The sequence below is a fragment of the Penicillium soppii genome (genome assembly GCF_028829465.1).
Source record: "Penicillium soppii strain IBT 18220 chromosome Unknown utg000005l, whole genome shotgun sequence".
In the NCBI taxonomy this organism is placed as follows: domain Eukaryota; kingdom Fungi; phylum Ascomycota; class Eurotiomycetes; order Eurotiales; family Aspergillaceae; genus Penicillium; species Penicillium soppii.
This window is the reverse complement of record NW_026643235.1, coordinates 4,916,957-4,938,344: the sequence shown is the minus strand read 5'-3', so window position 1 is coordinate 4,938,344 and position 21,388 is coordinate 4,916,957. Positions and strand designations below refer to the sequence as shown.

At 48.8% G+C, this 21,388-nt stretch overlaps 6 protein-coding genes across 6 annotated transcripts; 3 read left to right on the top strand and 3 right to left on the bottom strand.

Moving 5' to 3' along the window:
* Positions 1 to 306: 306 nt before the first annotated feature.
* N7529_007316 (putative IgE-binding protein) lies at positions 307 to 971 on the bottom strand (the record flags this gene model as incomplete). Its single annotated transcript, XM_057242843.1, has 2 exons — positions 307 to 672; positions 729 to 971. 2 exons carry the CDS (start codon positions 969 to 971, stop codon positions 307 to 309), a joined length of 609 nt encoding a protein of 202 aa, XP_057098202.1.
* Positions 972 to 2,661: 1,690 nt separating this feature from the next.
* N7529_007315 (beta-glucosidase) lies at positions 2,662 to 5,925 on the top strand (the record flags this gene model as incomplete). The annotated part of the gene is made up of 3 exons (XM_057242842.1): positions 2,662 to 3,231; positions 3,292 to 3,460; positions 3,518 to 5,925. 3 exons carry the CDS (start codon positions 2,662 to 2,664, stop codon positions 5,923 to 5,925), a joined length of 3,147 nt encoding a protein of 1,048 aa, XP_057098201.1.
* A 429-nt stretch (positions 5,926 to 6,354) lies between these two features.
* On the bottom strand, positions 6,355 to 9,765 carry N7529_007314 (putative mRNA-nucleus export ATPase (Elf1); the record flags this gene model as incomplete). Its single annotated transcript, XM_057242841.1, has 2 exons — positions 6,355 to 6,405; positions 6,469 to 9,765. 2 exons carry the CDS (start codon positions 9,763 to 9,765, stop codon positions 6,355 to 6,357), a joined length of 3,348 nt encoding a protein of 1,115 aa, XP_057098200.1.
* A 1,132-nt stretch (positions 9,766 to 10,897) lies between these two features.
* mcsA (putative citrate synthase Cit1) lies at positions 10,898 to 12,420 on the top strand (the record flags this gene model as incomplete). Its single annotated transcript, XM_057242840.1, has 3 exons — positions 10,898 to 10,945; positions 11,017 to 12,159; positions 12,217 to 12,420. The coding sequence occupies 3 exons, from the start codon at positions 10,898 to 10,900 to the stop codon at positions 12,418 to 12,420; spliced, it is 1,395 nt and encodes a 464-aa protein (XP_057098199.1).
* A 1,248-nt stretch (positions 12,421 to 13,668) lies between these two features.
* N7529_007312 (putative very-long-chain acyl-CoA synthetase family protein (CefD1)) lies at positions 13,669 to 15,739 on the bottom strand (the record flags this gene model as incomplete). The annotated part of the gene is made up of 4 exons (XM_057242839.1): positions 13,669 to 14,086; positions 14,142 to 15,483; positions 15,538 to 15,666; positions 15,730 to 15,739. The coding sequence occupies 4 exons, from the start codon at positions 15,737 to 15,739 to the stop codon at positions 13,669 to 13,671; spliced, it is 1,899 nt and encodes a 632-aa protein (XP_057098198.1).
* Positions 15,740 to 19,381: 3,642 nt separating this feature from the next.
* N7529_007311 (biotin synthase) lies at positions 19,382 to 20,619 on the top strand (the record flags this gene model as incomplete). Its single annotated transcript, XM_057242838.1, has 2 exons — positions 19,382 to 19,588; positions 19,654 to 20,619. 2 exons carry the CDS (start codon positions 19,382 to 19,384, stop codon positions 20,617 to 20,619), a joined length of 1,173 nt encoding a protein of 390 aa, XP_057098197.1.
* Between the last annotated feature and the right edge of the window lie 769 nt (positions 20,620 to 21,388).

Here is a 21,388-nt window from a genome sequence, read left to right as displayed (position 1 = left end):
CCAATCCGACAGCTCATGGTATATCTAACTGAACCGTTGTATTTAATCCAGTGGACGCTTATATTTGAAGATCAGTTTGATTAAATGTCTAATCAGAAATAGATTTGTTCGCATAATCAATGTCGTAACGAGTGGCAGGGGTTGGTCAACAATAAAACAATGTAATCACAATCTTTATACAATCTAACAGAAGGTAGGATCAACAGCAATACTCAAGTATCGACTGCCTCTTCCTCGCTATCCCAATCATGATGACGGCAAACAGTCACACTGTACATCCCTGCGCTAAGCTCCAGGCTCAATAATTTAGATATACTCCCAAGTGGGGGCGGTGCCGTTGGCAGAGACAGCCAGAGCATCGAAGCCGAGGCAGTCAGCAACGTTGCCAGTGGGGACAGTGGCGTTCTGCAGGGCAGCGAAGACCTGGTACTTGGGGGCGGCAGCAGCGCGACGAGCACGGCGGGTGGTAGTAGTGCTGTTGGTGGTAGGGCAGGCCATGAAGCCGGAAGCACCCTGGCCGGTGTAGCTCCAGTGACCGAAAGTGGTGCCAGGAGTGTAGTCGAACGGACCGTCGGAGGAACCCTCGGGCTCATAGGCGGAGTGAGGGGAGGTGAAACGAAGAGCACCCTTGGGGTCGACGAAGATAGCCTGGCCACCGGGGACAACAACGTCCTGGATATATATTAGCAAAGACTTGTATACGTGCTTTGAGCGAAAAAAAAACATACAAGGTAGTGACCACCAGTGATCACAGTCTGGTTCGTCTCGGGAATGCCCTCGACGGGAGAGTAAGTCTGGGCATTACCACCGAGCCAGAAGTAGCTGCCAGCAGCGTTAAGGGGCAGAAGGTGGACTGGAGAAGCGGAGCGAGCGGAGATGACGCTGAAGGAAGCATCAGAGCTCTTGGCCTGCTTGGAGCCAGGGATGGCAGCCACCAGAGGGGCGAGAGCGAGAAGGGCCGAGAACTTCATATTGAGCGGGAGTGGAAGCAATTGGAATTGAGAACAAGAGAGAGAGAGTCTATAGAGGATCAATGAAGAGGGAATCAGGGAGATATATATGCGAACGTTGGGAAGAGGGGCGTGCTACAACTCCACAAGCGGACCCTGAGAAATCTAGCAATCCTCCGATCGACATCACTGAAGTCCGGTAGGGACGGCATAGCAAACAACCTTGGAAGAAGCAGAGGAGAAGAACCCGTTTAAGCTTAGCCATGGTAAATGCGGCCCCGGGGATGGAGACCTCCGGAGATGGGCTGAAAGCCGAATCAGGTAGCAATGATAGCCAAAATTAGGTAGACATTTTTAATACATGGTCCAAGTTTGTAAATAGTCCATTCAGGGTCTCACATTCAGAAATATGACAGGATGAGAGCTGCAGAAGCTCCACTAATAGAAGATCGGAGGAAACGGCCTATGTAAACGAATCCATATCCTACTCATTATGTACCAATTATTTGATTATGATTGATCAAAACATATCCACTTACTTCCACGGAGTATATATATCGAATCAGGAAAACCCACCTTAATCGATCTCAAACAGACACACGGCAGGGCTCTGAAGATCGCAATGGAAGACACTTAAGAGTTGTTTCAAAGAGATCAGGTAAGATCAAGGGCAAGTAAAGATCGACGTGTGGCTTCGGAACTTCGACGGGATTCCGCTAAAGAAGACTAAGATACACTAAAAAGTCACTAAGAATAACAGGAACGAGGGAAAAAATTTATGAAATGTTAACCTCTTAGCTGCGCCCGAATGGGCTCCACGCTCTCCACTTTGTCTCAGGATATACCACACTTGACATCATTAGTTTATGTCCAAGTCGATTCTATCCCGAGGTCTCAATATCGTAAATGGCAAGAGTTTCTGGGAAGTCAAGGTCAGTTGCACATGGCTATCTATGCAAATGTAGATAACGACCCATTGGTGTTGATTGAATATAAATCACATATCCCATACAATCATGGCTCTCATAATTGGCATTCTCTCTGCTTATTTGATTGGGATAGTGGTGTCAACCTGCTGCAGAACATGAATTCCTACCTAGGTACTCCATACATAAACTACATTTTTACTGTATAATATCTAATTATGTACTATGAGGTCAATACATACAATCTACAACATATACATAATGTCTCCTCGGAGAAAACTAGCACAGCCACAGATTTGCCACTTGATTGTCTCAAATTTCGACTTTCCTGCTTTGGATTTCACAGAAGATCAAGTGTACGAGCAGGTCGGCTAGAAGTAAGGGTAGAATATTGTATGCATGAGAATGTTAGACTGTGTTAGTGGCTATTTTCCCTTCAATAATGTGGAGTTGATACTTAGGCAGTAGGAATAATTACTATACTGTATAGTATTGGAATAATAATAGATCATGCATGTTTATACCTTTCTGCTACAGTTCACATTGTAATCAATTAATAATTCCACAATTTCATACCAAACTATTGCTTCATCTCTGCTATTATGTTAATTGAGAAGATGTGAATAGTATAGAAAAAAGGGGTCTATTGATGGAGATCAGGTGACCAAGATTTTTGCCATCGCAGATACCTAGGTAGTCTCATAGCATTACGATATACCTACTTACAACATTGCACAGCGATTAATTCTCAGATATATTGCAAGATCATGGGTATTGCACATTGAATGGCTCCCTCACACGCCAAGGGAGCCCCGCGCTCAGTCAGGTTCTCCAATAACGCGTTACTCGAACAGTCAACATCTGACGAAAGCTGGCAACATGATGGCAGTGATACACCAAGTGGAGACGAATCATTCAACGGGAATGAAGCCAACGTGGAACTTTCGCTATTGAAAACAGACGAGCTACAGCCTTCGAGCTCCAAATCGAATGACCCAGCCTCCAATTCAATCGACGTACACGAGAACGAACGCGACGTTTCGAGACGCATTGAAGAGCTTCTTGCCTCAGATCGCAACTTCCTCCCCGATGCGTTCGACACAGATTTGGAAGACGGGGATTCGACCAGATCATCTCTTGCTCTCAGCGACGACTACGGTCTCCCATCGGACAAGGGATGGTTGTTGAAACGCGGCAAGAGTGAAGATGATACCAAGCGCTTTGATTGGAGGTCGTTATTTCGTCTGCACTCGTGGTGGAACGTCCTCGCCCTACTTGCAATCGCTATAGTGGTTGTGTGGCTTTCGATCAAGGGTCTACCTTGGTCCTCTGCTGAATCGGCCAAGGGTGAATTTGTAGGTCGCTTTCTGCTCAAGATTTCCCCTTTGATATTGCCAGGATTTGGCCTCTAATAGACACAGGAAACCGACGCCTGGTACCCCACACCCCGTGGTGGCACTATCGAACAGTGGAAGAAAAGCTATGTGAAGGCTCAAGAAATGGTCAGGGCAATGTCCCTCGCGGAGAAAGTGAACGTTACAACCGGGACGGGCTGGCAAATGGGACTCTGTGTTGGAAATACCGGTCGGTTCCTATTTGTTCTCACTATTCATACCTTGCGTTAACTCGAATTTTGTATAGGACCCGCGGAACTTGTCAAATTTCCCTCGCTTTGCCTACAAGATGGCCCACTAGGACTCAGATACGCGCGACAAATCACAGCATTTCCCGCTGGGATTACCACAGGGGCTACCTGGAACCGAGAGCTGATGCACCTGCGGGGCTCTGCACTTGGAAATGAAGCGCGGCTAAAAGGAGTGAACGTCATTCTCGGGCCTTCCATGGGGCCACTCGGTCTGATGCCCGCTGGAGGTCGTAATTGGGAGGCATTCGGATCGGACCCAGTACTCCAGGGTGTGGCTGCCGCAGAAACCATCCGGGGTATACAGCGAAATGGAGTCATGGCCACGGCTAAACACTTTGTGGGAAATGAGCAAGAGCACTTCCGACAGTCCTTTGAGTGGGGACTGCCAGATGCACTGTCGTCCAACATCAATGATCGTGTATTACACGAGGTCTTCGCCTGGCCATTTGCCGAGAGTATACGGGCCGACGTGGCTAGCATCATGTGTTCTTACCAGATGGTCAACAACACTTACGCATGCGAGAACAGCAAATTGATCAATAGTATTCTCAAGGACGAACTCGGCTTCCAGGGGTTTGTCCAGTCAGACTGGCTAGCTCAGCGCTCAGGCGTAAACAGCGCGATTGGTGGTCTGGATATGAGCATGCCTGGTGATGGTCTGCATTGGACTGATGGTGTTCCACTGTGGGGAAGTGAACTGACACGCGCAGCATTGAATACCTCCGTTCCCATGGAGCGGTTAAATGATATGGTCACTCGCATCGTTGCTGCTTGGTATCACTTACGACAAGATTCATGGGAAAGACCTGCGCCAGAAGGAGATGGCGGTCCAAACTTTTCGTCTTGGACACAAGAGCGAGTTGGACATCTACACGAAGGATCGCCAGATAATGACGCTACCGGTGTGGTCAATAAATATGTTGACGCGCAGGGTAATGGCCTTCACGCACATTCTGGTATTGCTCGCCAGGTTGCAGCAGAGGGAACTGTTCTCCTAAAGAACATGAACAACACGCTTCCTCTCTCACGCGAGCACCCTGTCTCAATTAGGAAATACAAGATTGGTGTTTATGGCGAAGATGCAGGCCCAGGGGAAGGCCCAAATGCTTGTGCAGACAGAGGGTGCAACAAAGGCACTCTGGGTTCTGGTTGGGGAAGCGGAGCTGTAGACTTCCCCTACCTGGTTAGTCCGTGGGAGGCATTGAAAGACGCGTGGTCGACGGACTCTGTTGATGTTCGAGACTACTTGACCAATAACGTCGGACGCGAGGACCTTGTAGAGCAGGATCTCTGTTTGGTTTTCGTAAATGCCGACGGAGGCGAAGGATTCATCCGCAGCGATGGCGTCGATGCTGACCGAAGCAACCTGTCTCTGCAAAAGAATGGCACTGAGCTGGTAGAAGGAGTGGCCAAATATTGCGGCGGCGGCCAAGGCAAAACAGTTGTCATTGTGCACTCCATCGGTCCAGTTGTTATGGAGTCTTGGATTGACCTTCCTGGGGTACAAGCTGTGCTGTATGCTAACTTACCCGGACAAGAAAGCGGAAATGCCATTGTGGATGTGCTGTTTGGTGAGATTGACGCCAGTGGCCGACTGCCATATACCATCGGACGAAGTTTGGAAGACTATGGCCCAGGAGCTCAAGTGAAATATGAACATGAAGACTCATCAGTGCCACAAGTCGACCTCAACCAGGGTCTCTATATCGACTATCGCTATTTTGACAAGTTCAACATCACTCCACGGTTCGAGTTTGGGTTTGGCCTATCTTACACAACCTTCGATTACTCTACTCTTACCATTGAAAGGCTGCAGAAAAAGACCCAGTATCCCTCTGCTCGCCCGGGAAATCAAGTCGAGCCCCCAGAATACGACAACAGGCGGGATAACCCCTTCACTGGTCTGTTCCCTGCCGGATTCCGCGCTCTCCGCACATACATTTATCCCTACCTTGAGTCGTTGGAGGGAACAGACCCCGGCCCATACTCTTACCCGGAAGGGTATAACAAACACCATCAACCATCTGCTGCAGGTGGTGGACCAGGCGGCAATCCCTCACTCTACGAAGCGATGCTCGAGCTCTCTATTGACGTCACCAACACCGGTTCCCGAACCGGACAAGACGTGGTGCAGGTGTACGTCTCTTTCCCCGAAGACGTCGCCGAACACCGTGGACTAGGCTGGTCCCGGGAGACGATCGAGTTCCCTGAACGAGTTCTACGGAACTTTGAGAAAATCGCCCTGCAACCAGGTGAGACCAGGACGGTCAAGTTGTCTTTGACTCGGAAAGATCTCAGTTACTGGAGTGTTCGTTCGCAGAACTGGATTCTTCCGACAGAGGGCAAGTTCCGAATTTGGGCTGGGCGGAGTTCTAGAGATTTACCACTTGTGGTGGAATTTTGATTTGCAAAATGCGCATTGTACTTGTAAGCCTGTCTTCAAGATCTCAGGGTAGACTTCATACCAGGACTATAAGGTATTGCACATGGCGTAAACATTGTTGCTAAATATCTACGAATAAACTTGCGGAGAACTTCATACACGAACGGCCAAGTATCCTTATGGCAGAGTGTTCTTGGAAGTGAACGTGGAATGAAGGATAAGTATAAATAACTTTTGCTTTCGCAAGGTAAATGCACTGAAGTATCTATCCGAAACATGTACAATACTCGCGAAGGCGACGAATAACAAAATCTATGCCAGACAAATGAAAACAAAACGCCCCAACACCGTCTATCAGAATGCAGACCAAAGCATTAACATGGTGCTCATGATGCGAGGAAAGGAAACCCTCTCCTAGCGATTACGAATCATAATGTTGTCCAAGTGCGTTTATTCATCATCGGAATCCACGGGCTTGGGGGTGCCCTTCGGTGAGTTCAACTAAAGATATTGAGTTAGCAAGTTGCCGGAAATATAAGAGAAAGGAGACAAAAGAAAACTCACCCATTCGATGTAGCGCAGACGACGGCGGGTCTCACGTTCCTTCTGCTGAGCACGGGTCATCTTCTTCTTCTTCTTAGCGCGGAAATTGAGTTCGCCTTCATTGTCGGAGGGAGCAGCAGATGGGGCAGCGCTGGTGTTAGCCGATCCAGTGGCGGGGGTACCAGGGGCGGAGGGAGTGTTGGTGGCGCTGTCCTCGAAGCGGTCCAGGCTGACGGCGTTGTTGGTACGGCTAACAACGCGACCATCGGCGATGTGCAGCTGTTCGGGGCAGAGAGCACCAACGAACTCCTCGTTGTGAGAAATCATAACAACACCACCCTTGAAATCACGAATGGCAACAGCCAGACCACCCAGGGAGTCACGGTCCAAGAAGTTAGTCGGCTCGTCCAGGACCAACAAGTGGGGGTTGTTCCACATGGCACCAGCCAGCACGACCTTGACCTTTTGACCACCGGACAGACCAGAAATCTCGTTGTGGTTGGCGATCTCAGGGTCCATACCAATATCCTCGAAGTGCTTGGTAATGGTCTTGGGGTCGAGGACACGGAAGCCGAGACCCTCACGGGAAGCCTCGTGATCATCGAACTCTTGGACGAGCTTGAAGAAGCCAAGCTCGAGCAGAGTCTCACGCGAGATCATGGTGTTGCTCTTGGGCAGAAGACCCACCCACTTGACCTCGTACTGGAAGGACTTCTTCCACTTCTGACGACCAATCAGGGCCTCGATGCGACGAGGACCGAAGCCGGCACCCAAGTCAATTGGCTTCTCAAGCTGAGCCTTGTCCTCCTCGGTAAGAATACGGGTCTGCTTCAAGAAAACCTCACGGTCATCACCGTTGGCGTAACGCCACTGGAGGTACTGGCTAGGGGTTTTCTCCAAGTGCATCTCAACGTGCTCCAGGGCGTGCTGCTTGATGTAACCGATACGCAGGTTCGGGTGCTTCTCAAGCTTGCCGCTCTGGGGAATGGTCTCACCAGTCAAGATCTTAATGAAGGTAGACTTTCCGGCACCGTTTCCACCAATGATAGCGACACGGGAAGAAAGAGTCAGAGACAGCGAAGCATCGTGCAAAGAGGGCTTGGAAGCGCCCGGGTAGGTGAAGGAAACATTGCTCATGCGCAGAATAGCACGAGTCATGGACTTGATACCAGACAAAATACCGGGAGGGGGGAACTTGAACTGCACGTTGGAGGCAGACAAGGTGTAGTACGACTTGCCCTCGGGCTTGACCTTGACGAAATCGGCAAGGTTACCCTTGTAGCAGACAAGCTTCTTGCCCTCGTAGTGGTAGATATCGGTACAGACTTCATCGAGGAAGCCGGAGTCGTGAGAGACGATCAAACTGGTGATCTCAGTGTGAGACTTCAGGTACTCCTGCAGCCACTTGACGTTTGCCACATCCAAGTGATTAGTAGGCTCGTCAAGCAGAAGAACATCGGCCTTCTGGAGCATAGCACGGGCAAGAGCCAGCTTCATCTTCCAACCACCAGACAGTGAGCCCACAGGCTGGGACTGGCGACCCTCGGGGCCATCAGTGAAGCCGAACTCGATCAGAACCTCGGAGATGTGCTTCTGACCCTGCTCAGCAATCTTAGGGTCCTTGGACACGTACTCGAAGATGGTAAGGTTGGCATCCTCGCCCTGGTTGTGCTCCACAAAGCAAGTGCGCACCTGGTCTTGAGGAGGGAAGCCCTCGAGCTTGTCGTTGGCGATACTGCGCATGAGGGTAGATTTTCCGGCACCGTTGCGACCGCAAAGACCGTAACGATGGCCCTTGAGCAGGCGCAAGTTAGTGTGGGAGAGCAAAAGCATACCACCGTAAGCGAGGGAGAAGTTGGCGTTGACAATCTCAACGTCGTTGGGGTCCTCTGGGGGAGGCTTGCCGTACTTAATCTCGTCCTGCTCAATGTAGTGGGCCTGGACAGCAGCTGCAACAGCCTCAGCGTTTCCGTCGGCGATCAGGCCGCGGAGGTAGGGCTCAATGGAGCCAGTGATACGGTCGTGCATGCGAACGTTGATATCCTCGCGGACCATGCTGGCAACGAAGTTCTTGGCCAGATCCTGGAGCTTGGCATCGACAGAGGCATTGAGGCCACCGTGCTCCTGAATTTTGGCGTTCAGCACGACCAAGACCTCCTCAGATGTGGTCTTGGAAATGGCTCCAGTAGCCAGGTCTTTGTCTCCCATGGCGGTCTCGATAACATCGAGGGCACGGGTGGCAAGCTCACGAACCTCAGGGAGAGAAGCACCATCCTTAACGGACTTGACACCGGGCTGGAGGTTGGGAAGGAAAGTACGGGCCTCGGCAGGATCGTGAACCAATTTGGTCAAGTTCTCCACAACGACAACAGTCTGGCGGAGGGTTTCTTGGGGAGTAGCCGGGGTGTTGAGGGAACGAGCGAGCAGAGGGGTAAGCATCGCCAGGACGGGGGAGGTAACGATAGCGACGAAGGTAGTCTGGGAGAGGGCGTGGATGGCCTTCTGCAGAGTCTGGGCAGAGGGCTTCTCCATGGTCTGGATCAAAAGAGGAATACGAGGGGCAACGTCGTCGTTGGACAGGAGAGTGGTAAGGGCGGTCATGGTCTTGCAAGATTGCTTTGCCACTTCGCTCTTCAAGTCGTGCATGCCGGACTCGACAATGGGGATGAGCTCCTTGAGAGTCTTACCCATAGCATCACGCAGCAGATCCTTCTGACGCTCCTCGTCCATGGTGCCAGTACCGAGCTGGGCCTTGACGGCCATCTTCTCGATCAACTTGTAGGCACCGACGAAACCTTGCCACTTACCGGAGCCCTTGCTCAGGTAGCGCTCAAGGGCCGGGATGAGTCCGTTGACCATAGCCTCGGGACTGAGACAGCCGTAGAGGGCATCGATGGCGTACTGGGCAGCATCGCGGACGACGGCGCCCTTGTCGGCCAAACCGTCGAGGGCAATGTCGAACACACCTCCATCGTGCAAGAGGAAGATAGTTTCGCTGAGAGGGAACTCTCGAGGGAAACGCTCGAACAAAGCGCCAATAATGAGCATGGCACTCTCGCGCTTGGCACCATTCTTTTTGTCGGAAGCGGCCTTCCGGGTTTCGGCCAAGACATTGTAGTTCAACAGACCGGCAGTTCCAGCACCCTGGATAAGCAGGTTGGCCAAGGCATAAGCTCCATCGAGGGACTGTTGGGAGGACTCGGAGGTGAAAATGGTAGTGAGAAGGGAGGAAATTTCTTCGGAGGTGGGGGGCACGCCGGAGGGGCCCTTTGCGACGATGGTCGGCATGGCGGACTCAGGGTCGACAGTGTGTGGCATCGTCCAAAGAATCAAAGACTCGAAGGTCGAGTATCGATATCCAAAAGAGATATCGAAAGTAAAGGAAGGAAACCCTCAGAAAATAATGTCTAAGGGGGCAGGAGGGGCAAATTTGACCCTAAGAATTTAAATCAAAGCGCGCAAAGTTCAAAGTGCAAAGTGCAAAGTCTGCGCACAAAGAATTTCAAGGACTTTTGAATCAAGTATATACAACACTCTTCGTATACACCTAAATCCTTGAACAAAAACACGAACAAAACACAAAGAGGGGAGAGTTGTCAGAAACAAACGAATGCACTTTTTTTTTTGCCTCTCTGTTGATTATCTTTGCTGATTTTTTTTTAGGGCTGAGTCAGCCAATCAGTGGAGGCCTCGCCGCCATAAGATGACAAGGGGGTTCAATCGATGCTTCTGATTGGTTGGCGATAGCTGCCTTGTTGCCTTGGTGACTTTCTGCCTGTACTCTTATCTTTCAGCCTGAGGCAACATAAATCAGGCCTCAGGTGTCCAGATTCCACGTCATCATCATTGTCACCGGCATATAGATCATGTGGCACCTGCCACACATACATAGGTACTCTCAATGGAAGAATTACACGGGTAAATGGATGTTTGATCTCGGTATATATTGCATATCACACATCACATATAGATCCGAGAACACCGGTCTATTTCCATCAACCCGGAAAGGGTCCGAGACCGAATAGTTGGACTGCAGTCTATACAACGCGGAATGTCTACAGAAGAGATTTTTAAAAAGAACAGTGAGAGATCAGGAATATCCGCCCTGTAGCCATAAGTCTTCAAACCCACACACATCGTGAGATAGAATCACTCCAAGGTTCCAACCAATTAAAGCGTCAAGCGGATCAAGTTGAACCGACATATGGCCGCATGCAACCGCCCCGGGCCTCGGTAGAGACAACCCCCCTGTGCACCCCTGTACCCCCGCGTTCAACCGAGTTGCATGGTCGATCGTTGCATAAGTCCGACTGTTGTGTTTTATTTTGCGCATTCACACATTTATATTCTCCTCTTAGAAAGCTCAAAATAACCTCAATTGCGGTTTGTTCAGCTTCAATTCTGCTCTCCCCGCAATTCACCCCACAAAATCCACCCCCGGACCCCAAGTATGGCTCTCAGCTGGAGATCAACCCGCCATGTTTCCAAGCTCGCCCAGGTGAGTGAACGCAATTTTGCAATTCATATCAATTCATATAAAAATCCCAATACAAGTCTGATACTGTACAGGCAGCACGGCCAGTCCTCTCGCGTCACTATGCGACCGCGGAGCCGGATCTGAAAACCACCCTCAAGGAAGTCATTCCGGCTAAGCGGGAACTCCTTCAAAAGGTAAAGGCACAGAGTGACGAAGTAATTGGAGAGGTCAAGGTAGGCAATGTTATCGGTGGCATGCGTGGTTTGAAGGCCATACTCTGGGAGGGTTCTGTCTTGGACGCCGACGAGGGAATTCGTTTCCACGGCAAGACAATCAAGGATTGCCAACAGGAGCTCCCCAAAGGCACTACTGGTACCGAGATGCTTCCTGAGGCCATGTTTTGGCTTCTATTGACTGGCCAGGTGCCTTCTACGGGACAAGTCCGCGCATTCTCTCGTGAATTAGCCGAGAAGTCCGACCTTCCCCCTCATATTCTCGGCTTGATCAAATCTTTCCCTTCGAACATGCACCCCATGACCCAGCTTTCAATTGCTGTGGCAGCCTTGAACACCGAATCCAAGTTTGCCCAAGCCTATGAGAAGGGTATCAGCAAGGCCGACTACTGGGAACCCACCTTTGATGATAGCATCGCCTTACTTGCCAAAATCCCCCGAGTAGCTGCACTCGTCTTCCGCCCCAAGGAGATCGATGCTGTTGGTAACCAGAAGCTGGACGCCGCTCAAGATTGGTCACACAACTTTGCCGAGTTGCTCGGCAAGGGTGGTGCCGAGCACGGTGACTTCCATGATCTTCTGCGTCTTTACCTCGCGCTGCACGGTGACCACGAGGGTGGCAATGTGTCTGCCCACGCAACCCACCTTGTTGGCAGTGCCCTGAGCGATCCCTTCCTCAGCTACAGTGCTGGTCTCCTTGGCCTTGCCGGTCCTTTGCACGGCTTGGCTGCACAGGAGGTTCTCCGTTGGGTGATCGCTATGCAGGACAAAATCGGAACAAAGTTCACCGATGAGGATGTCCGTACATATCTCTGGGACACTCTTAAGTCCGGTCGCGTTGTGCCTGGCTACGGCCATGGTGTCCTGCGCAAGCCCGACCCTCGCTTCGAGGCTTTGATGGAATTTGCCGCTACTCGTCCTGATGTTCTGGCCAACCCAGTGTTCCAGCTGGTGAAGAAAAACTCTGAAATCGCCCCTGGTGTGCTTACCGAGCACGGAAAGGTATGTTAAATAGTGCCCTAGCATACAAATGGTTTAAACTGACATCTTTCCCCACAGACTAAGAACCCCCACCCCAACGTCGATGCTGCCAGTGGTGTGCTCTTCCACCACTACGGCTTCCAACAGCCCCTTTACTACACTGTTACTTTCGGTGTCAGCCGTGCCCTTGGTCCTCTTGTCCAATTGATCTGGGATCGTGCTCTGGGCATGCCCATCGAGCGTCCTAAGAGCATTAACCTCCTGGGCCTGCTCAAGAAATAAATTCCGATATGGTAGCCTGGTGCAACCTCCGATGATCCCAATGTCAAGCGATGCTTTCTCTTCTTGTTTTCCCACATTATCCCTCGGTGGCTACGCGGCCTTTTCCTCCCTTCATGTTTGTCCTTTTGTTTGAAGAACCAGAGACAGTACCATAGACTAGCTGTTTAGTAAAACGCCTGATCGGTTTATATGTTATGACGTTGTAGAGCATTCCACGTCTGTATGAATTGGAAGTAAGAACAAAGAAATATTTTACCTAAATGCTATCGAGAGCGATACAGACACGAAAAAATCAATCAAATCTCCCCAACTTCAGCTTTGCTCCACGTATCTTTGACACGGGCAGGAAAAGGTGAAAAGCTCCCGAACTCTGGTTCGTCCCTTCAAGAGTAACATGTTTGAAAAGGTTGAAATACGCAATCGATAGATCTTCGTCCCACAGCAATGTTTCGAGAGGCAGTAAATATCAATGACCAATATAACCCCGGGTTTCAGCACTCGGCGTATCTCGCAGAGGATTTGTACATTGTCTTCATCATCATGTTATCCAAATGAGCTGCCTATAAGTATGACCTTTTGAAGAAATTCTCTTCAGCGGAGTTTTGCCGAGCGTCGCCTTTCTCGAAGGGTGTGTTGCTGTGTACATTCTCCGCTCTCGCTGTCTCTCAAGCTAGAATCAGGAGATACAGGCTTTGATCAAGCCAGTAGACTTGACTGGAACCTTTGGGCAGGATTTATGCTATGTCTGCCTTGACCATAGCAAAGATCCAAACTTTGACTTGATGACTAACGCTTTGGAGCAAATATTTCACTCTAGGAATACCCAGAGACCATCGTATTCCATTTGTGTAATGATAGGGTCCTCAACGCAGTCTCCGTCCGTATAGAGATAGGGCTCATTATATACAAATCTCCACCAGTCCTTCGAAATTTGGAGGAATAAGGATTCTACACGACCGACGTTGGAAGGAAGGGACATTAGTCGAAGAACGTCAACCGTCAGAAGAATGAACGGTATTGAAGGAATGATCTGTTTCGAGCTGCTAAAACGGGAGCTTACCCTTGTCGGACAACCTGCGGCGTGACAGAACCTCATCGATCAGTTGCCGTTTTTGCTTCGTTATGGGTAATTATAGGCCAAAGCTTCGAATTTTGAGAGATCTCTCTAACTGTGCTATTTTTAACTCAATTTTCATAAGAACGTGGAAATCTTTGATTGATAGTAATGCAAGCTCTACTTGTGGTCGCTCACAATCTAGCACCGCCCCCCGACAATTGATCCCACTCTTTCTGTCCATATGGCGAGTAAGTGTCACTCCCAGGGGCAATCCATAGGAAATGGTCATCCTTGCCCTCGGGTGCTTTAGTTCCAGTGAGTGAAATGTCAACGCCCTCATCACGGAGTGGTACCTTATTCTGCTTATGGTTGTGGATATGCGTAGGGCTCTCGACAACCCGAAGGAAAACCGGAACGGCATATCTTGGCAGCTTCGAGCGGACGAATTTGGCAAGCGCGCTGTAGTCGAATGTTTGACGTGCTTCAGGGCTAATTTGAATCGCCGCACATCCGGCACGTCCCTCGTGGTTGGGAAGGCGGACGCCGTACACATTTGCCTCGGTTATGCCCGGGAATTGCCCTACAACTTCTGATACCTCCGCAGTAGCACTGTTGGGATTATTTGTGAGCTCCTTTCCAATCTCTAGACCGCTGCAGCACTTACACATTCTCGCTCTTCCAGCGGAAAGTATCACCAAGACGATCGAGGAAGTACCAACGACCATCACTCTGGCGACGCAAGGCATCTCCAGAGCGGTAGTAAAGATCGCCCTTTTTGAAGACATCCTTCAAAAACTTCTTATTGGTGGCGTCATCGTTATGCCAATACCCCTGGAAAGCATCTTTTCCGGGAATATTGACGATGATCTCTCCGCCTTCTTCGTATGATGCACGCTTTGCAAAGCCCGTCTTGGGATCACGCATGATATCGCCGGTCTCCGGGTCAATGGCAACGGGAATAAAGACATTATGCATGATCCCGCGCAAAAGCAGACCATGATGGCCGACGCTGCCAGATGTGAAAGGACCACGGTTGTAGTTGAAGAGACTGAAGACACCCTCAGTGCTGTTGAAAAATTCTCCAACTTCAGGAACTCCGAAACGCTCGCGGAACTTCTCCCATATATCTGGTCGAAGACCATTTCCGTACATGCAGCGGACCTTGTGGTTGCGATCTTCGGGTGATGGCGGCGGTGCCAACAAGTAGCGGGCAGTTTCTCCGACATAGACGAAAAGAGTAGATTCTGAATCCCGGATGTCCGTCCAGAACTTACTGACGCTGAACTTCGGGCCGATTGCAATGCTCACTCCCATCACCATACACGTGGCCATAGTAATAGCCGCAGTGCCGTGGTACAAGGGCATACAACTATACCAGCGATCGCCACCCGGTCCTGGTGTGTCTCTAATGAGAGCACGACGAATATATAGTGTAGTGTATAGCCGGGACATTGTGAAAGCACAACCCTTAGGTAGACCCGTCGTTCCCGAGGTGTATAACAGAATAGCAGGGAAGTTACCCTCAACATGCTTTGCCATCTCCTTTGGTGGCAGAGTCGATGGGAAAGTACCAATGTGCGCCTTGAGTGATTCGTCCAGAGTCATTGGCTTCATTCCCAGGTTCCCAACAATGGTATCCCGGGATTCTTCCACGCGGTCACGACAGCCGGAATCTTCATCGACAATAAGAATCTTGGCATTGCTGATCTTCAGGCAATGGATCAATGCATCACCGGTAAGGTTGTAATTAATAGCTGCTGGAGCACAACCGATACTCCAAAGAGCCACCCAAGCGACCATGTACTCCGCGCGGTTCTGGAGATATAGAGCAACGAGATCACCCTTCTTCACACCCTGTGACAAAAAGAAATGCGCATATTGGCAGGCCTGATCTTGCACTTCGCGGTATGTGTATGATCTTTCCCGGGTCCAGAGACAAATCATATCGGGGTAACGTTTCACCGTTTCTAGTAGAACAAACCAAGGATTCCCCCGGTTGTGTTTGACTGGGACTGGTCAGATCTCATTTTCAAAGAGAAACAGCAAATATTCAGACCCACCGGCAGTGGCATATTCACGTTCCGCTCGCTTCATCGACAGCAAACCCGATATATCTTTCTGGAAATGGAATTTAGCGTTCAAATATCCTGCGACCGTGGCTCCTCCCAGGAGAGCGGCGGCAGCGGTTCCTATAGTGACTGAACTTAGTACTGAAATAGCAATATGTTCAGATCTTTAGCTTCATGTCTCACCTATATCCATCTTTCAACTCCGTACTAATAAGGTGAAGACAAATTGTAGAAGGAATCGAGGTGAAAGTCTTGATCAACCCTTGAAAACAAGTAGATTCAACTAAGTGAACAAGAAAAACAAAATTCCTCTAAATGGAGCAAGCAACCTTGAACAAGAGAATGTCAAATATAACTCAAGACCTTGAATCAAGTGGAGTTGAGGGGAGCCATTGCCGTTTACCGAGTCTAATGGACCCCCACAGGGACATCCTCGGCACATCATGAAGCTCCGCACTAAATTCAACAATTTGACCTCCCAGACCCGGTTAGTCCACCAATTTAGTGCCAAATTAGGGCGACACAGAGGTCTGGAAAATGCGGGGAACTACAAACTAATCATCTCTTCCATCGCCTCGGTAAATATTTGTGCACCATGTCATAATGTCAGCTATAATCCAACATATCTGCCATACCTGCCATAGTTTTGCTTCAAATGGAACAACCAAATATTGTGGGTTCTGAAATTATTGAGGATGAAAGATGGCAATATCCCGATCCATGTTGGTTGATTTTGAAATTAGAAAGAATCCACCGAGTCCACCGAAGTGAAGCCCAATAGCGTTTTTCGTTGATTGAATGCCGGACACGGTACAATGATCCAAATCCACATCGTTCGCACCATCATGTAATCCATAAGGTATAATCTTTGTATTTTGGAATGTCTGAGGCTTCTGCGTGATGATGCGAGTTGGTGATCGCCCTCCGGCATGCTTATTCCATGACTCCGATAAGTTGGGAACACAAACAAACCACTACGAGCTGAGCGCTTGTGTTAGAGATGTGATCTCCACAACTGAGTTGTTATGGTGGTATAAATAAATTTCGATATACATTCATGCTCACATATGCTGTCCAATGTTGAGTGCGTTACATTGCCATGAATGTTCTTCGTTGTTGGTAAGACCTGCAATGATCAACGCACGGCTACATCGTAGGGAAGAGGGCGATTATCCAGGTAATTACTGGATTGGGTTTCTTTTTTAACCTCGTATGATCCAAAATTCAACACGAACGCCCTTGACATTACCATTTAGGTAGTGATCTAGATAAAAAGCGGCAATGATAGTATGCTTTTTCACACCGAGGGCCCTACGAGGCGCGTGCTCAGTACACATATAGCTGATGAACCCATTACTGGAGCAGGCTTCTTTCCTGTCTGAGGAAATTCTACTGGCCAAATAATATTCACTGACTTGGGGAATAAAAAGGTGCCTTGATGAGGTACATGCAAGGGGTAACTTTAGAGGCAACATTTTATCTTTTCATTGGACTCTTTGATGGGATCCACAATATGAATGACCATGAACTAGCGGATTTAAAAGACATCTATCTAATCTTGAAGGAAGAATAGAGGCAATCGGTACCTGTCTTCGATTTTCAGTACAGCTGGGCTTGGTCGACGACTATACACCTGATTATGGTTAATTAATCGGAATGAAGATCCCTTGCTTGCAAACACAAGGTTTTGAACCACAATTCACACTGTCCCCAGAAGAACCATACGCTGCTAGTTTATGTGTTGTTGATTAGCTCCCGCGGCTTCTCAATGCAAAGGTCTAACTGAAACGCACGAGGTGCATACTCTATTGATTGTATATTGGAATATTTCTAGCTATCACCTGCGCTTAGTATTCAAATTCTCTCATAGGAACCAAAAACCCATAGAAAACATTTTTGAGTCCATTTTAAATCCATCAAATGACGTTTTGATATCCACGTCGTATGTGTAGCAGATTTGCAATCCAATCGATTCCAGCTCCAATATGATACCGTCTTTTAACCGGACTCTTTCGTTTCAAAATTTAACTACCCTCGCAGCCGATAGGTTCCTTTTCTTCATTTGATATCCTACTCGCAGTCTCAGATGTTCGTGTGAATGCCACCCACATATGTATTTTTCTATCTTATTCGCTTCTATATTGACCTATGCCACTGCTCAGGATACGGCTCAGGAAACATTTTGATGGTCCAAACGTAAACCAGACAGCGTTGGCGCTCAGATTGAAAATTTGTATATCGAGCCCGACCTTCCTGTTCCGTATGCCTACTACCAAAAAGGTTCATATTAAGCACATTGTTTCCATTACTGGCCAAGGTCCCCAAGGGTAAATCTGTGAGCCTCGCAATTGAAGCAAACACCACCAAGTCAATCACTAGGGGGGCATTCGCTCAATACGAGGTCTGGGTTAATGGTGATGATGGCCTTGATCGCCCACCACTTTTCAGTGTGAGTGTAGATGTCTGCGATAAATTCCTCAAGGATACATCGACACCATGTCCCGTTGAGCCCGGAACACATACATACTATCAAATATACTTTCAAATTCCCTGAGAACATCCTTGAAGTGAGTGTTCCGACTTCGTAGAACAGAATTCATCGAACCTACTGACATGAAAAAGCAAGGGCAGATATCACGCGCGTGTGCTAGCGTATACCGCCGATAGCAGTCTTTTTACTTGTTTGAAACTTGGAACTTGATATTTATGACCAGTCAGAAGTCATTGTGCCGAAGTTGTGCTGATTTTATGAAACTCAATGCTACAAAAATTTACTTGCTCTGATACGCTCCAAAACTGCCTCACAGAAGGGTCCAAATGCGGCGTTACAAAGCTGGAAGTGATCGTATAATTATAGTTAGGGATAGTTTCTCCGTACTTGTAGTCATAATGGTTCTCTTCTTCATTCAAACAAATTGAATAGCGAATTATGAACTTGCATCTTGCAACTTGACTTGCTAGCTTTAACAAGACATTACTTGGTGCTCTAGTACTCCAAACCATAAGTATACGTTGTACTACGTAAGTAGATTAAATAAAGGTGGCCTGATCTGGATAGAATGGATGACTACCTAGGTACATACAACGTATGCATGGATATTCTTATCAATTCCTGTTATAATTCACATTATTTATGTTGAGATTCACAGAAATGTTGATCCCCAATGATTTTTCTATTTCCTTTTGTCCGATCGACCAGTAATAACAATGTCATTATTGGCCAATACAGATATAGTGGAGATTCATAGGGTATCGGTGACGCAAACGGTAGAAGAATTTCATTTTGACACACACGATGACTACATTGTTATGATTGTTACAATATTGTATATTATTATGCATGTTTGAAATAATACTCGGGATAATTTTCTTATTTTCAGGGGAAACAGGGGAAACAGGGGAAACAGGGGAAATTAGCAAATGCACTCCGGTTATAAACGGGCTATCCAAGTCCAACAATGATCTCCGAGGGAAAATAAACAATTGAGTCCAGGTTACAGCTAACTACACTAATGTTGGGAGGGGGAAACGGGAGATGTTCAACGGAGAATTCAACAGAGTTCCTACTTCCCCCGGTATAGGCCCTCGGTCTGGCGCTCTAAATAATCATTAGCCGCTGAGAAAAATAACACCATGACAATATTTATGGAATAATAGCCAGGGAGCATACAGTTTAACTCGTTTTGAAGTCCAATCAGCAGTAAATCATTTCCCCACACGATTGTCGATTGTCATAACCGTCGCGCCGGTGAATCACCCCTCTTGGCCTTGGTCCTCTATCTTCTTCTCCTTCTCCTCTCTTCACCCTAAGGAGTATTATCATCGCATTTATACTATGTCTCTCCCTATCAGGTCATTGCCTCGCACGCTAGTGCGATCCTACGGGACTGTCCAGGGTGCCCCCAGTCCTGCTTCACTGTCCAACCGCATCCCTCTTACATTGACCGACGCTACGGGTGCTACCGCCCCACGGACCACTTGGACTCGAGATGAAGTCAAGCAGATCTATGAGACTCCATTGAGCCAACTCACATATGCGGCTGTAAGTGAAATTAGGTTTTTTTTCTTTACTGCTCCCAGCTGGGGAGGCTAACTGACAACATCCAGGCCGCCGTTCATCGCCGATTCCATGATCCCGCGGCTATTCAGATGTGCACTTTGATGAACATCAAGACCGGAGGATGTAGTGAAGACTGCTCATACTGTGCTCAGTCATCCAAGCACAACACGGGTCTGAAAGCCACTAAGATGAGCCCTGTCGACGACGTTCTCGCCAAGGCCCGCAATGCCAAAGCAAACGGCAGCACTCGCTTTTGTATGGGTGCAGCTTGGCGTGACATGCGCGGCCGCAAGACCAGTCTCAAAAACGTCAAGCAGATGATCTCCGGCATCCGTGAGATGGATATGGAGGTCTGTGTGACCCTAGGCATGATCGACGAGCACCAAGCCAAGGAGCTGAAGGATGCCGGTCTGACCGCATACAACCACAACCTCGATACCTCGCGCGAATTCTACCCCACCATTATCACAACCCGCTCTTACGACGAGCGCCTCAAGACCCTTTCACACGTCCGCGATGCCGGAATCAATGTCTGCTCCGGTGGTATCCTCGGTCTAGGCGAAACTGACGCCGACCGTATCGGTCTCCTCCACACCGTCTCCAGCCTGCCCGCCCACCCGGAATCCTTCCCTGTCAACGCCCTTGTCCCCATTCCTGGAACCCCTCTTGGCGACCGCAAGATGATCCCCTTCGACCGACTGCTCCGCACCGTCGCAACAGCCCGTATCGTGATGCCTAGCACCATTGTCCGTCTCGCCGCCGGTCGCATCGCACTCTCCGAGGAGCAGCAGGTCGCCTGTTTCCAAGCGGGTGCCAACGCTGTGTTCACCGGTGAGAAGATGTTGACAACCGACTGCAACGGCTGGGACGAGGATCGGGTTATGTTCGACCGCTGGGGTTACTACCCCATGAAGAGTTTCGAGAAGCCTGGACTCAAGGCTACTGCTAGTGCCGATGCTGCGGCACCTTCTCCGCAGCCAGAAACAGCTGCGCCGGTCGCAGCGAGCTCTTAGATTTTTCTTTTTTAAATAGCATCTGTCATGTCTATCTGACTGAGCCAACAGTTATGTTGTAGATCCCATCAAATGCAATTTGTCAACGATTGATTATTTTGTAGAGCATCATTTCAAGCATGGGAGAATTGATTTCTCAATAAAAGTGTCTCCCTAGACTGAAAGTAATGAAGTACAAATGTAAGCAACATTGAAGTCAGCAATTCCAGGAGTCGGGCACTTCAGATCCTGCTCCTGATCATGTGATCCGGCCAATCAAATAACATAAAGATTCAGGGCTTATGCACTGCATGCACTGTACAGTACTTTCTACACAATTGACGTTTCTTCATCGATCTCCGACTTTAGTGTTATTATCCCCCATACCCCGGGTTAAGCAAACATGATTTCAGAAGCATTAGCGAACACCCTAAAAATGCCGAGAACCACCTGAACCAATCGAATATGATATCTACTCCACTCTCCACGATCAAATGCTGCAATACCGAGGCTCAAGCCGAGTGCACGTTGTCGATTCAACCTTTCGGCCCACGTCGTCTATACTCATTGTTAGGCAGAGATCAAAATCCACCCATTAGATCGCAATGATTCCCCTTTCGGTTGCAATGACACCACAACGACTGACTCCATTTCAAGGTCCAGGAGTCGTCTATCTGACCCTCCGAGGCCTCATTGTGCGGGGAAATTCACATGCGGCGGATGCCGATCGTCGCTAATTTGGCGACGGCCCTTTATGATCTCCTGTTCATTTGATGTGTAGGTTTTGTTG